Genomic DNA, 15,894 nt, shown 5'->3' with positions numbered 1-15,894 from the left:
CAACTAGCATCTTTTAATAGGACTGTTAATGGTACTCTAGTGACTGACTGACTTTAAATAATCAAACACCATTGCAAATCCAAGAGAATATGCCAATGAGATGCTCAAGTGTTGAGAAATTTGGTTTGATTTTAAAATTAGAGAGCGGTAACTAAGAATATGCAACTCTGAGGTTTTGCATACATCCTAATTAGTTTGGCTGTGAAGGTCTGTTACATCTTTGCCAATGGGCCAGGAAAGTTCAGTATTCTACAGCCCTTGAGAAGGGATGTAAGGGTCTTTTTATCATCACCAGGAGTTAACGCCTTTTGATGATGAAGTCATAGGCCCAAGATAAACTGTTCATTTCATGTACTGTGTAGTATTAGCATACAATAACCACATTTACCTACAATTGGGCGAGACTTGCGTTCCACACTTGCCTGGGATTGGAGTGGGAGTTCACGGTAGGTCCAGTTCCCATCAGGTTGATCAGGGTCACATTCTACTGTGGTCCATTCTGTCTGATGACAACATGAATCTTGGGGTTAAGTGTCACCAGAAGTGTGATTTTAGGCCATTTGAGCAAGCAGGTGAACTCAGTATGTGGAATGACAAAAAATGTATCTTCCATCACCAACACCTTTCCTAGCAAAATAAAGCCAGAAGAAGGAGCAACCGTTTCTCCAAGCATGGAGAGGAAGGGAGCTGGTAGAAGAGACTACCATCAGTGAGATCAGTGCTAGACCAGATAGTAAAAAATTGGGGCCAACACAGATCGACTGGCTGCTATGTAGGAGGTCATTTAATGACCTTGAGGTACATGAATAATGCAGAGACTACTTTTCTGACGGTGAGGAGGACATAGCTAAATATAAGCAGCTCATGAAGTCCACAGCCATGTTTTACTGGATGAATCACAATGCTTTGTAATAACTTAATGCCATAGTACTTTTTGGCTTATAATTCTGCAAAGTAAAGCACTTTTTCAAAGGCGTCTATTGGAAAGCCACATAATTTCAGCTGTATTGTGAGCTCTACAAATGTTTCCAAAGATATAATCGAAATGTTTTTCTATTGATTAAAAAAGTATAAATATTAAACCTATCCTAGAGACATTTAAGTGTAATTAAAATAGATTGTTATGCTCTAAAAATATACTCTAATAAATGATATAAATATGTTTATGATGGAACTATGAACTAGAGAAGGACACGGGGTCACCCAAATCAATAATCAGAAAAGCAGCCACGCACAGTCTGTAGTCTACAGTGCCTGTAGTCCCAGTTACTCGGGAGGCTGAGAAAAGAGGATCACTTGAGTTCAGGAGTTCTGAGCTGTAGTGCACTAAGCTGATAAAGTGTCCACACTAAGTTTGGCATCAATATGGTGACCTCTTGGGAGTGGGGGTGGAGTTGGGGGGAGTGAACAGGGCAGGTCAAAAACTCCTGTGCTGATCAGCAGCAGGATTGCACCTATGAATAGCTACTGCACTCCAGCCTGGGCAACATAGTAAGACCCTGTCTCTAAAAAATAAAGTAAAATAAAATAAAGAAAAGCAGAATATATGCCTACAACTCATTATGGTTTATTCTAGTTTGTTCTGTTTGATGTCATTATTTTTTTCTTGAGACAGTGTCTCACTTTGTCACCTCGGTAGAGTGCTATGGTGTCATAGCTCACAGCAACCTCAAACTCTTGGGCTTAGGTGATTCTCTTGTCTCAGCCTCCCAAGTAGCTGGGACTACAGGTGCCTGCCACAATGCCCAGCTATTCTTTAGATACGAGGTCTCACTCAGGCTCAGACTGGTCTCAAACCTGTGAGCTCAGACAATCCACCACCTGGCCGCCCAGAGTGATAGGATTACAGGTGTGAGCACCGTGCCCAGCCTTGATGTCATTTTTCCTGAATTCAAGGTTTGGTCTCACAGCAAGAGTCCTGATGATATGCTTCAGTAAATTTTTCTTGCCCTTGTTATTTTACACATTAATAATTGTTAAATGGTTGCAACTTCACCCTCTTCTATTGTAATGGCCAGTCACGTCACCCACAATACCCAAAATAAATTCATGATAGTGTCATGAAAAACAAGAAGAAAGCTTATTACTTCTCAAACTTCCACAGCTTAAGGTTTAGTAATGTGGGTCCACCTAAAAAGATGTGAACTCAATTTTCCGATTACTCCAATCAATGAAAGAGAACTATTCTTTTATCTGGGTGATTATGTTAATAATGCTCAAGGGGGAATAAGCAAGTGTTTGTTATCCTGGCATATATCCTGGAATATGTATGACAAAAAAAAAAAATCAAGAGTAGGATGGACAGAGCAATCATAAAACCTGGGCTCACGGGCTCGGCGCCTGTGGCTCAATCGGCTAAGGCGCCAGCCACGTACACCTAAGGTGGCGAGTTCGAATCCTCAGCCCGGGCCCGCCAAACAACAATGATGGCTGCAACCAAAAAATGGCCAGGCGTTGTGGCGGGCGCCTGTGGTCCCAGCTACTTGGGAGGCAGAGGCAGGAGACTCGCTTGAGCCCAGGAGTTGGAGGTTGCTGTGAGCAGTGAAGCCATAGCACTCTACCCAGGGGGACAGCTTGAGGCTCTGTCTCAAAAAAAAAAAAAAAAAAAAACCTGGGCTCACGACTTACGTGATATTTACAGTGAAAACCATCATTGCCAGGAGGATAAAAATGCTACCACTTTGGCAACCTTACACCACCCGGATATTCGCAGATCCCCACACTCCTCTGTTTATCTGACAAATCTTCCCCCCACCCAACCCCACTACACAATCCCCCTCACTCGTTTCTCTGGAATCATTCCCTTATAAGGAGCCCTTGCAGCTCTAGTGTCTTCACTGAATATTGTTGCCACTTCCTGGGCTTCAGTAAAATTCCCATGAGGACATTTCTTGCCCTGCACAAAAGGCTGCACATTCTCCCACATTCCACAGACTTCTAAAAAGGGTCAGAAGACACTGTCCCAGCCTCTCCACTTCCGCACCATTGTTTCTTCTCATCTCATACAAAACTCCCTTACTACTAAAATTTATAAATCCAGGTATCTTAACTTTCACCATTCTGTGTGGCCATGATGTAGTCAATGTCCCAGTCTCCCTGTTTTCCTTTTATCTTGTCCTACGTTTATCCTGGATGACATCAGTGTTCCGAAGGCCTACCTGGCTATGTTCCTACATGGCCTACTCAGTTTTGGCCATTTGCTTCTAGGGTTACACATCAGTTTCTTTCACAACCCAGAATTTTGTTGTTCTAAATTCCCATTTTCCTTTCTAAGAACCTCCTCCATCCTTATGACTTTATTCCTTGTATTTGCACAAGATTACAATGCCTGGCCCACCCTTGCTCTGGCAGATAGCAAGCTTACCAGACTTCATACCTCCTTCCCCAGCCTTTCTAGCCCCTAAGGTGCATCCTCACAACTGTTCTCACCAGGACCATTAATTCCCCCAGCCACTCATCCTTCAGCCACACCTGCTTGACAAGCCTCCAGCTGAGGACAAGGACTCTTAAACCACTCATCTGCTCTGCTATTTGTGGCTATGTGTTAGATCAGAGAAAATCATAAAATCAAGGGAAGACTTCAGGTATTTGTGGTCTACTACCCTCAGCAGTGTCCTCATTCCCAAAACCTAGAGTGGCTATTCCACTATTCTCAATTTACTTCTAGACAACTCTTCCCACCCCAAATAACTTCATGCTTCCCAAGTTCATGATATCAGACGTTTTCTTCAGCTTCCCACCACTGTTTTCCGTTACCCAAAGACACCTAACCTCTCTCTTCTTGGTCAGATGAAATGTTGCCACTCTTCCCAAAGGCTCCTAAGGCTTCTGTGTTCCCAGTCCCCTTCCACGTTTCCATGTGATCAGCAAAGTTGATCATTCCCTTCTATCATATTATCTAATATATACACCTATCACTGAACATCCTTATGTGAAAACTGATTTTCTTGTCTGCCTTCCATTATTAATAAACTTAAACATCACTATATTACCTGGCATCCAAGAAATGTCCATAATCTGGTACCCAGCACTGTCTGGCACATAATTTTCCATTAAATAGAAATGAGGGGGTCGAGAGGCAGCGGCAGTGGTGATGACAGGGAGGGGAAGGAAAGGAGAGTTGCAGAATAAGAAGATGGAAATCAGAGTAAATAGGATGCTGAGGAATATTCCCATCATGCTTATTGCTATTAATTGTCCTCCTCTACTGGTCAAGCATCTGCATTTCTTTTCCAGTATCTCAAGTTGACTCACTCATCTTTTCCTATGCCATCCTTTCCACAAATCTTTTAATTTCCCAAATGTAAAGAATTAAAAGGCCATTCTTTAATAGCTATGCATTTCCTAATATCACTAAGCAAAGATGGTATCCCTCATCTTACATAATCCATAATACCTAGGATGCTAATAATTCATCTTTCTCTCCCCTATGAATGTGACACCAAAGAACAGCTAGAATGAGTAGGAGCATGTTGAACTGAAGGGTTTTTTCCCCACTCATACAACCATATCTGCAAGTGGAGTATGAGTGTATGTGTGTCTGTGTGTGTGGGGGGGGTGTCTTCACAATTCCATTAGCCAAAATTAGTTTTTCTTTCTTATATCCATTCAGTTATTTAACCACCTTAGCATCTGGTCCTCCTGTGATACTCCCTTAGGATATAACCAAGACAGGTCAAGCTAGAAGGGAGCATCATATCAGTTTATAAGATTGCAATTCTACTTTTCAATTCTAGAGCCAAGTTAGGGCCATTCTGAAATATCTCTGTGCCCATGCCACCCACTTTTGTTCTTAGCTGTTGAGTGATCTTATCAGAATATCTGCTAGCTGCTACATGCAGTGCCTTGCTCCTGTAATCCTAGTACTTGGGAGGCCAAGGTAGGAGGATTGGTTGAGGCCAGGAACTCGAGACCAGCCTGAACAGCATAAAGAGGTCCTGTCTCTTAAAAAAAAAAAAAAATTGCTAGCCAAAAGAAGAGTTATCTTCAAGATCCTAAGAAAAAAATAGTGAGATGGTAGTTTCCCCACTTTTCCTTCACCAAGAACCTCCAGTTAGGTTGAATCCCTTTAAAAAGCAAACAAACATAATACACAGATTTTCTTGCTCTTCTTCTAACATACCAACCTTGTTCTCACCTCCAGGCACTGTCCTTGCTGCCACAGTAACATGGAATTCTCCCCAAAGCTATTTGTATGACTCAGTCCTTGTCTGCTCTTTGCTAAAAATCACTTCCTCCAAGATGACTTTAGATGCGTCATTCCTACCATTTTGTTTTCCTGCCATGATTTGTTTTCTATTTACTGTACTTATCACTACTACCAGGAAACACTGTATGTATATTTATTTAAGACATGTTTTGCACCACCTGCTCCCCAGCATTAGAGCTCTGTATGCAGCAGTGCCTATGGCTCAGTGAGTAGGGCGCCAGCCCCATATACTGAGGGTGGCGGGTTCGAACCCAGCCACTCAGGAGGCTGAGACAAGAGAATCACCTATGCCCAAGAGCTGGAGGTTGCTGTGAGCTGTAATGTCACGGCACTCTACCAAGGGCAACAAAGTGAGACTCTGTCTCTAAAAAAAAATAAAAAGCTTTGTATGGTAGGACCTTTACGTTTCTCAGTCACTGCTATACCCCCAATACCTAATATAGTCCCTAGTAATCAATATATATTTGCTGAATGCTTGATTAAACTCAGACTGAATGCTAAATAAAACATTAAAAAAAAGTATACACAACAAAATACTAAAGAACACAATGGTTAATATAAACATAAAAGTAGTCACCTTGTGTCCGAACATACACATCTACACTTCATAACGCTTCCTTTGCTGAAAATATTTTGGGAACTCTTCTTCATGAATTGCTTTCAGAGCCAGTTTGCAAACATGATTGGTCTTTTTACTTCATAAGTCATATTTTTGTTCCACCAAAAGGTTCACAGTGTAAGAAACCAAACCCAGCACAGAAAACACATGACAATATATTTTAGGCTCTCCAAGACAAAGCCTCAGAAGTTTAGATGACTAAAGACATCAATGAACTAAGTATATCACCTCCCAAGAATGATAACTTAAAAGGTTAATGCTCATAAACATGAAGATTCTGGAAAATGCAATTTAAAACACACATTTTGGATATAAATTTTCTGAAGACAAAGCAATAAATTCTCATATTTTACTTCTTCTAACTCCAAACATAATGCAACATGAGTTGCAACTATACCACACCTACAGATGTTTAGTTGAAGATTTGCCCATTTTCTTAGTAACTTGGTTGAAACACCTGCCTGTATTCTGTAGCCCACATGGAATTTCCACAAACTTCTACTAAGCCAGCCCCGCACTATCTCTTTCATGAATGTGGGCACTCTACAGACTTTGTCTTACAATGTATTACTTCAAATACCTAAGAGTAAAAAGAAAAATCCCTGGAAACAAAAGAAGTGACAAAAAAGAAAAAGTGACAGCAAAACCCTGAGTCTCAGAATAGTAGCTTATGCAAGAGCATATTGTACATGTCATGGGGTAAATCAGACCAGCTGAATCCCTATCTTAGAAAAGCTTTCTCCTAGTAGACAATAAAGAGAACCTCACTCAGGACTTTAACTGACATTTTTCTCATGTATTCAACACTATTAGCCAACTGAATTAAAAGAAAATGGGTGCTGGCAGGCAACTCTACTGATCTGCCTTTCTTTAGCAATAATTACCGACCAGGGCTAAAGACACTGAGAAGAACTGGAAGGAAAGCAGATGCACCAAAGGCACTGTGTCAAGTAATATATGAGATGTGTTCAGAAATGAATGAGTTATTCCAGAGCCATACAAACAAGTCAATCTCTTTACTGGAGAGGCATACCCCTCATATGTATGTTATTCAAATATACTAACACATGAAAGATCACATCACCTTGTTTATGGATACATTTAATATCCCTTACCCTTCCCGACTTTCAAAACATAATAGTATACAAAATATAAAATATCTTAAATATTTATAAAAATCGCAAGAAAAAAATAGAACGTATGAAAATATCTTTATCTGAGTTCTCCCTCATTGTTGAGAGGCAGCTTAGTTTGCCTTGAGTTCATAACTGTTGAGTGGGTAGGAGTATGCCCTGCCTAATACTATTCTGTCCCGGAGGAGCTTAAATAAAACATAGTAGTTGCAGAAGAGGATGAGAGCCATGGAAAGTGTGTGGTTCCACTTCTCTGACCGCAGCAAGGAATAGAGTTGGTAGAAGACGACACTGCCCTCAATAAGGATAAGCAGATTTAACAGCCTTAATGGTCGATGAAATAGGAACTGTAAGGAAAAAGCAAAACGTTATTTCATAGAAAAGACTATAGTTATTCTTACATCATTTTTCTACAATAATTTCATATTTACAGGTTCCCATGTGTAATAACAAATAGTTCTGCTTACTGAATCTCAATCAGGCTAATTTTAGCTATAGAGATCCAAACTTTTTCCTTTTTGTGCACGGAATGATAAAATCAATTTTATTTCAGTGCCCCCGAGACATAAAAAGAGATTATGCTGAAAAGAATATTGACCTAAAAAGATTTTTCTTAGATTATATCTTAGGTACATATTTTATTTAAGATAACCAAAAGTTGGGCGGTGCTTGTGGCTCAGTGAGTGGGGTGCCAGCCTCATATACTGAGGGTGGCGTGTTCAACTCTGGCCCCGGCCAAACTGCAACAAAAAATAGCTGGGCACTGTGGCAGGTGTCTGTAGTCCCAGCTACTTGGGAGGCTAAGACAAGAGAATTGCCTAAGCCCAAGAGCTGGAGGTTGCCGTGAACCGTGATGCCACAGCCCTCTACCGAGGGTGACAGAGCGAGACTCGGTCTCTAAAAGAAAAAAAAAAAGAAAAGATAACCTAAAGTACATTTATCTAAGACAGAGGTTGAATAAAGGACCAAATGGGAAATATTTTAGGTTCTGCAAATTAAGAGGCAAAAACTAAGGATATTATGTAGATAGGTACTTATATAAAACTTACAACCATTTAAAAAAGTAAAAACCATTCTTCACTTCTGGGTTAAGACATAAACATCAACATTCAGACAAGTTTGGGGAAACAGGGAAGTTACAAGTTGAATAGCAATAAAATTGTTTCTTAATTTATCATTAAACTCTTTACCCACCATGGTCACTGACCAAAATCATCCTCTATACCACATACTTCTGCTGCTTATTTACTTATTTTTTTCTGAATATTGAGAACTAGGGTACGCAAAGACAAGATAAAGAAAGGAAAAATGAGTCAGAATTACACAGACTATTTTCACTCCCACCAAATTCTTCATTTTAAGAGGCTAAATCCTGGTTTACTAATAAAAAACTACTATGAATAGAAGATATAGGCCATAGGTTGCAAAGGAACATTATCTAGCAATTCAGCTTAACCAATTCAGCTTAATCTTACAATTCAGTCTAGTCCTAAATTTAGATGAAGACAGACTGCAATAATGTCAGTGTTTCAGATTTAAAAGAATTAATTTAGATGGAATTTAGATCTCAGAGCTTATATCTGAGAACAAAGACAAATTATCATGACAGCTCTAAAAGGTGCGCCGGGTTCAGGAAGAAGAAAATGTTTAATCCAGAGGCTAACAGCTATAGGTAAAAGGCACATTTCAAATGCATGTTCTCAAACTTCAAGGTGCCAAATAATCATTTTCAAATATGTAAATACTGAAAATTCCTGGAATCATACAGAGATTTTCGTTCAGAAGGCTGGGACCCAAGCCCCAAATCATTGTTTTTCAAGAGTGGGCCAGGTGATTTTTATGTAGATAGCCAAATGACCACCTTGAGAAACACCAATTTAACTATCTATGCATCATGTAAATCAGGAATACGTTAACTTGCTTAATCTTTCTTCTACAGATTTCACCTGATTCTTCAGCTGTCCAGCGTTGACAAGGAAAATACTTACTTTTCAAGCAGAAAATTCTAATGAAATACTTGGCTATTACAGGTAGGTTTTAAGGGGACTGTGGGGACCAACAAAAAAGTCCTTAATGACCTAAAGAATTCAGCTGGCTGAATTAAATATTCTATGTAGAAATCAACTGCTTATGTAGTTGTTACTTAAGTCCATTCTTCCATCTTAAGGAAATTCCACTGGAGTCAAAGAGATGCTTACAGTTTTCTCATTCAAGAACTTTCCCTCCCCATATTCCTCCCAATGCCCACCTTCCCTTGCGATGGCATTTATTATTATTACTGGGAAGCATTACCAAGTTCCCAGTATTTAATTGAAAGGTCCCTTAGTGACAAACACCCACAGACCCAGAAAGTCCATGCACCCTCACAAAGAACGGGGAGAGACAGAGGGCAAAAAGGATGCAAGTGTCTCAAAAAAAGATGTTCAATTCTTTTTTTAGAAAATGATCTCCATTTAAAGGCAATGCACTGCACTATGGACATATTTACTGAGAACAGTCCCCTGTATGTGCATCTTCTCTTCCCCACTCCCATTGGTCTGTTGGCCTTTTTTTTTTTTATTTTTTTTTTTGAGACAGAGTCCTACTGTGTCACCCTCAGTAGAGGGCTATGGTGTTGCTGCTCACAGCAGCCTCCAATTTGTGAGCTTAAGCGATTCTCTTGCCTCAGCCTCCCAAGTAGTTGAGACTACAAGTGCCCGCCACAACGGCCAGCTATTTTTAGTCATACTTGTCATTGTTGTTTAGCAGGCCCAGGCCAGGTTTGAACCATCAGCCCCAGTGTATGTGGCCTGCGCCCTAACCACTGAGCTATGGGTGCTGAGCCTGGCCTTTCTTTTACAAGTAAATACTTCTGCCTCCAGAATTTCTGGAAAACTTTCTGAAAGACCAACCTGAACAAAAACCAAGGCATGAGTTCAAATGGGACAGAAGCTGGATTTAGTAGGTACTTATTGCTTTTTCCTTTTCTAACTTTTAAGCCTTTTTTCCTTTTAATCCAGGTAAAAGGCCACAGCTCAGGGTATTTCCCTGTTTTCCAAAGGGAAAGTTAAGGTATTTTAAGGAGATAATATTTATAACAAATGCCAAAAAGTAAAACCACACTATCACTATATTAAATATCACTTAAGGACACAGAGATACTATATGCCTTAAGATACCCCTAAACCAAAGTACTACAAAATAAAAACTGTAAGATAAAAAACAAAGTCTTAGGTAATTGCCTACTTATTTCACATAATACTAGATTCAACAAATTCCAATGTGACTAAATGAATCAGTCAAGCTACTGAAACTGGAATAATGATATATGACCTTTTAACTGCCTTTCAGAAGACATTTCCAAAGGACAGGGGCTACTGTTATAGTACTAGCAATAACTGCCATGAATTACTTTCCTAATATGTGCTATACTCTGTGCTAGGTGCATACACATACACTGGCCTCCTAACACTTACCCCTATGCTTATGTTTGAAAATAAGTAAGCGGTACTTGCATAAAAGCGGGCATGGGATACATCTGAAGGCACTGCCACGTTGTAAGGCCCCATGGCTCTATATAAACATCTGCTGTGCCGCACCAGCACCCCTTGAGGCCATATTGTATTTTCTGACCAACTAAGGGAAAAAGAAATGCAGTGTTAGCATATTGTCAATTACAGATAAGATAGTATCTGGCAAGACCAGCTATATTTCTATGAAGGGACTGAATACTCAAGGCTTCATCTGTCTGAATTCTGAAAATATAGTAATTCCATGGTCAAACTGGAAATAGTTAAGAAACAATTTGTTATTATAACTTTATTACTATATAGTACAGAGGCTACAAAACGATATAGTTAACTCAAGTGTTGAAGACTTAAGAGACTTAGAAGAATAAGCAAATATAAATGCATAGGTAAGGCATCTAATGAGCCAGAAAATAGAGTGTAAGTAGGTGGATTGTCATCGTCATCTCAGGTAAGCAGAGTCTACTGGCGGAAATGCAAAAGGGAATACACAAGAAGAGAAAACTGATGGAAATCAGAGTAGGAGGGAAATTAACACACTGTCAAACTAGCAGGACATGTGCTGCAGAATTATATCCCCCAAAGCAACAGAAAATCAGTTTGCTTATCACAGAGTTCAAACACCTCACAAATGTGAGAAGATAGACAGGAGAACACAGAGAAACACAACATATAAACAGACTTTTCTTTTTACCACTTTCTTGATCTATTTTTACAGAGGTTTCTCTAGGGAAAAGAAGTTAAGGAAGAAGCAGTTTCATTCTTTCCAGCATCAACGTAATGGAGCTGGGGTGGGGTTGGGGATCTTCAGGTTAAGCTTTTAAAAAAAAAAAACTAAGTGAATTCATTTCTTCCTCATTTTGAAAGGTTAGTTTCCTAGGGTAAGAACTGGGACAGCAGTTTAGATTTGTTAAAAAAAAAAAAAAAAAAATTCTAGCACCCTGAAGCTTTCCCAGTTCAGAAAATGTTCCACCGGCCTTGCTCACACTTACCAGCATCAAAGTGATGATACACCTCATGGCCATGTGCCATCAGTAGCCTGAAGATGTACAGTACTAGTACTGTGGATTGTATTTTCAATTTTTATTGAAATCTGTCCTTTGCCCACAGTCGGGTTTCTTTTCAGCCTGGCCCAATCTCTTTCAGTTCCTGGGCTTGAAGGCCTGTGCTAATCTGTATCAGACATCAAGGCAGATAATTGAAGGGAGAACTCTGAGGGGAAGAGGGGAAGGGAAAGTCACCTCAATCTCTCCCACTTAATTAGGAAAAAATTTCTAGGAGATGAAATTTGTGAAACGTTCAAATTATAAAAGGGGAGAAGATGAAGATGTTCGGGTCTGAGAGCAAAGTATGATGACAGGCTCAGAAGTGAAAAAACAAAAAGGTTCAAAAGTTAGCTCCTGGATAACAGGCCATGCAGAGAAATGACAAATAAGGGGATATAATGAGAAGGATACTTTGAGAGAACTCACAGTCAGAGACAGTTCTCATTTGAATACGGGAGAAACAGGGAAATATCTGGTAAGAAAAGAAAAAAATAGCAAAAAGTATAGGCAAGGAAAATTACTAGAACAAATCTGCATGTATTAGAAAACAAATGAGAGAAGCAAATTCCAGCTGTCTAAGATGAGTTGCTAGCAACTATTTAGCTGTGGAAAAGAAGATGAGAAAATAAATATTAAAGTGTTCTAAAAAGAATTCAAAATATATCAAGACTCTCTAAAGTTGGGCAAAAGGGTAAGACTCAAAGAGAATTCCAAGGTACAGCTTGGGAGACAAATTATATACTCTAAAGTGACTGGGCAGCTGAAAAGTAGAAGGCATTTAAGGAAGTGCTGGGGGTGGTGGTGGAAATGAGTTAATATCCCCTGCGTTCGGTTTAGCATGATGACAAGCATCCATGTAGACAAAAACTAAAAATTAAATGTTCAAAGCCAAGAACAAGAATGACATAAAGAGCAAATAAACATGATCAGCAGCATGTAGAAAAGTGTTACGTGATTTTACCCTTTATCCTACTCACATGTGCTGTGGAGCATTGCTGTAGGACCCATGTTCAAGCTTCTGCCACTTGCCCAGGTGAGCAGCTGATTTATGTAGCAAGTCACAGTATTTGGATGGCAGCAGTTGCGTGGTGAGCATGACAAAAGCATTGATCCATACCATAATGAGGTGTTCGCATGACCAGCGCATATCATAGTACTGGGTACTCTGGAAGAAATCAGAAGAGACAGAAATGATCTGTGCCCTGGCAAACAGAGGCACGAATGGGTGCGTGTACATATGCCCTGCAGACAAATGCCACACTGAGTCACACATGCACTGGTTGTCCTCCTGTCCGTGCAGAAAGTTCAAGAGCAGAGTCCTCCAAAATCCTTCAACCTGACTCTCTGGCTGTATGAGTTAGGGCTGGGAGGGAGAGGCAATTATATTTTAAGTGTTTCCTTTCTAGAAGAACTGAGTGCTCTCTGAAGGGCCACTCCGGCTGCAGAAGTACTTCTGAATGAGTGAAAGAGGAAGGGCACTAAAATGTCCCAAAAGATTTTGGGCCCAAGTGACATCCAGATCATTTTTCTTTTCTATTGAAGTAAACTGAAGTTTAGATAAAGGTTAGTTTAAATTCAAGGAAACTCCCGATAAGCATGTCAAGATTAACCATAGCAAGCTGAATTCTTTTGAAACTTTGGTCTTTTTAAGCTACCAGATACTGATTCTGTTACAAGTATGTTTGTATTTTCCCCAGAAAATAAAAAAAATTTTAAAAAGGAAAGAAAAGAAAAAGAAAGAAAAGAAAAAATAGGGGAGGGGAGGGACCACCACGGGTGCATCACATATATGAAAATACCTATCCGCCAACCAGGAGCGGTATTAGTGCACTCCAGATGCAGCCGAACTCCACCATCCAGGCTGCCAAAGGGGAGACAGAGAAAAGGGGGATTAAACAAGAAATACCCAGTGTATATAATTCACACACAAATCCAGGAGGCACATAAAAGCAAGATAACCACTTACCTTCACAAAACACAGGGGGAGAAATGCAACATAGTAGGCACTGAAGAGGGAGTTGAAGAGAACTTCTTTGATTCTGTGGTTGAAATCTGCTTTTAGACATTCTACTTCATTGCGAATGAGGTCTGGAGACAAAGGGCAGCTGTGGGTGGGGATGGGCGTGGCATTATTAAATTGCTCTTTTAGAGACTCCAGCAATAAGGAGAGAAAGTCTTTGGATTTGGCCAAGCCACCCACAGTTGAGGAACCTTCCTCTACCGCCTGGTGCTGGACCATATAGTTATAGTCTGTGAGAAGAAGATGAGCTCTACTATCTTGATGAAAACAGCAGAGGGGAACATAAACACCAAACCTGTAAAACAAGTTGAATATGAAAATGAGAACCTAGATACCACTTAGTATCAAATCTTATAACTATGTCAACAAAATGGTCCACTAGAATAGACTTACACTCAAATTCTTGGACTCAAGCTATCCTTCCTGCCTCAGCCTTCCACGTAGCTGGGACTACAGGTGCCCAGCTACATTTTCTATTTTTAGTAGAGATGGGGTCTCAATCTTGCTCAGGGTGGTCTCAAACTCCTGAGTCAAGGACTCCACCTGCCTTGGCCTCCTAGTGCTAGGATTATAGGTGTGAGCCTCCGTACCCAGCCTCAAAAGGTTTCCAACTGACTTTTCCCAGATCCACCAAAGAAATCACTGTTTATGGTAGCTATATAGCCTTACAATATGTATGTCTTAAATACTAAGTACTGAAAGTGAAAATTACTACTTGATCTGTGGGTTGCAAAATGGGTAGTGTGTTATTTGGCATGAAAAAGCACTAATCTTGTACATCTCCATTAGAGCCTTTGGGTGACTAGTTACATTTATTAGTGAGTAGTATAATATATTGAAAGGAATCTTCTTTTCTGAGCAGTAGGTCCCAACAGTAGTCTTGAAATATTTGGTAAAATTATGTTATAAAGAGATGTACTGTCATTCAAGGCTTTGTTGTTGTTTATTTATAGAGCACAGGCAAAGTAGATTTAACATAATTATTTAACATAATTTAACATAATTCCTAGGGACCTAGGAATTTTAAGTCACCAGCAGCATTAGCCGTTAACAAGAGTCAGCCAATATTCTTTGAAGCTAGGCCTTGACTTCTCCTCTCTAGCTAAGAAAGTCTTAGATGGCATCTTCTTCCAATATACAGTTGTTTCATATCCATTAAAAATCTATTGTTCAACATTAATAATCTTAGTTAGATCTTCTGGATACTTACTTCACCTTGTACTTTGTTATGGGACAGTTTCTTTCCTTAAACCTCATGAACCAACCTCTGCTAGCTTCAGACTTTTCTTCTACAGCAGTGGTTCTCAACCTTCCTAATGCTACAGCCCTTTAATACATTTCCCATGGGTCCTGACCCATAGGTTGAGAACTGCTGTTCTACAGCTTTATCACCTCTCTTAGCCTTCATAGAATTAAAGAAAAATAGGACCCTGTTCTGGATTAGGCTTTGGCTTAAGGAAATGTTGTGGATGGTTTGATGTCCAAACCACTGAAACTTTCTGTATACTAGCAATAAGTCTCTTTCTCTTTCTTGACATTCATGTGTACACTGGAGTAGTATTCTTAATTTCCTTCAAGAACACTTTCTTTGCATTCACAACTTGGCTAACTGTTTGGCCTGGCCCACCTGGGCTTTTGATATGCTTTCTACACCAAATTTAATCACGTCCAGCTTTTCATGTAAAGTGAGCACATGCCGTTGGGAAAACAATGCTGATAGACTTGCTTGGTGTGGGGTTGCCACAAACATTTAGTTTGTAAAAAGGCACTGTGAAGCACAATAAAACAAAGTGCAATAAAATGAGGCATGCCTATATTTACCCTTTTTACTTTTTACAAGAGTGTACAAAAAAAAAAAAGAGTATACAGACTGTATGACTCTATTTACATAAAGTTTAGAACAGGCAAACTAACCTGTGGCAGAAAATAATCCAAACAGTTGTCACCTCGGGGGAGATAAATGTGGGGGTTTGATGGAAAAGTGGAATGAAGAAATCTGAAGTAGTAGTAATGTTCTGTATCTTGACAGAGGTTTAAGTTAAACAGGTACATTTACATTTATCAAAACTCAGCCAATTTACACAGGACTTGTGAATTTTATTGCTTATGAATTTTAATCTCAAAAGAAAAAACTATAGACAAATATCAAGCTCTAGTTAATGCATATGCTGAATTATTTGGAGGAAGTAAACCAATGTCTGAAATTTAACTTTGAAATGTACCAAAAATAAGATGGACTGATAGAGGGATAGATGATGGATAGACAGATATGTATTATGCAATTATAATAAAACATTAATAGGAAGAATACAGATGGGGATTACACTGGTGTTTAGTGTAATCAACTTTTTTTTTTTTTTT

General features: G+C 39.5%; 1 protein-coding gene across 1 annotated transcript in view; it reads right to left on the bottom strand.

Moving 5' to 3' along the window:
* Window positions 1-6,825: 6,825 nt before the first annotated feature.
* TMEM39A (transmembrane protein 39A) overlaps window positions 6,826-15,894 on the bottom strand; it is a 38,379-nt gene continuing 29,310 nt past the window's right edge. The window contains exons 6-9 of the mRNA XM_003795096.2: window positions 13,480-13,828; window positions 12,491-12,678; window positions 10,456-10,576; window positions 6,826-7,308 (exon numbers count right to left, since the gene is read on the bottom strand). Coding sequence (XP_003795144.1) covers window positions 7,075-7,308; window positions 10,456-10,576; window positions 12,491-12,678; window positions 13,480-13,828 — 892 coding nt within the window. The 3' untranslated portion in view covers window positions 6,826-7,074. The remainder of the gene's footprint in view (window positions 7,309-10,455; window positions 10,577-12,490; window positions 12,679-13,479; window positions 13,829-15,894) is intronic.

The sequence above is a fragment of the Otolemur garnettii genome, unplaced genomic scaffold (assembly GCF_000181295.1).
Source record: "Otolemur garnettii isolate 467f Iridium unplaced genomic scaffold, OtoGar3 scaffold00089, whole genome shotgun sequence".
Classification (NCBI taxonomy): Eukaryota; Metazoa; Chordata; class Mammalia; order Primates; family Galagidae; genus Otolemur; species Otolemur garnettii.
The sequence above is the reverse complement of the archived record's forward strand: the minus strand, read 5'-3'. Positions and strand labels throughout refer to the sequence as shown.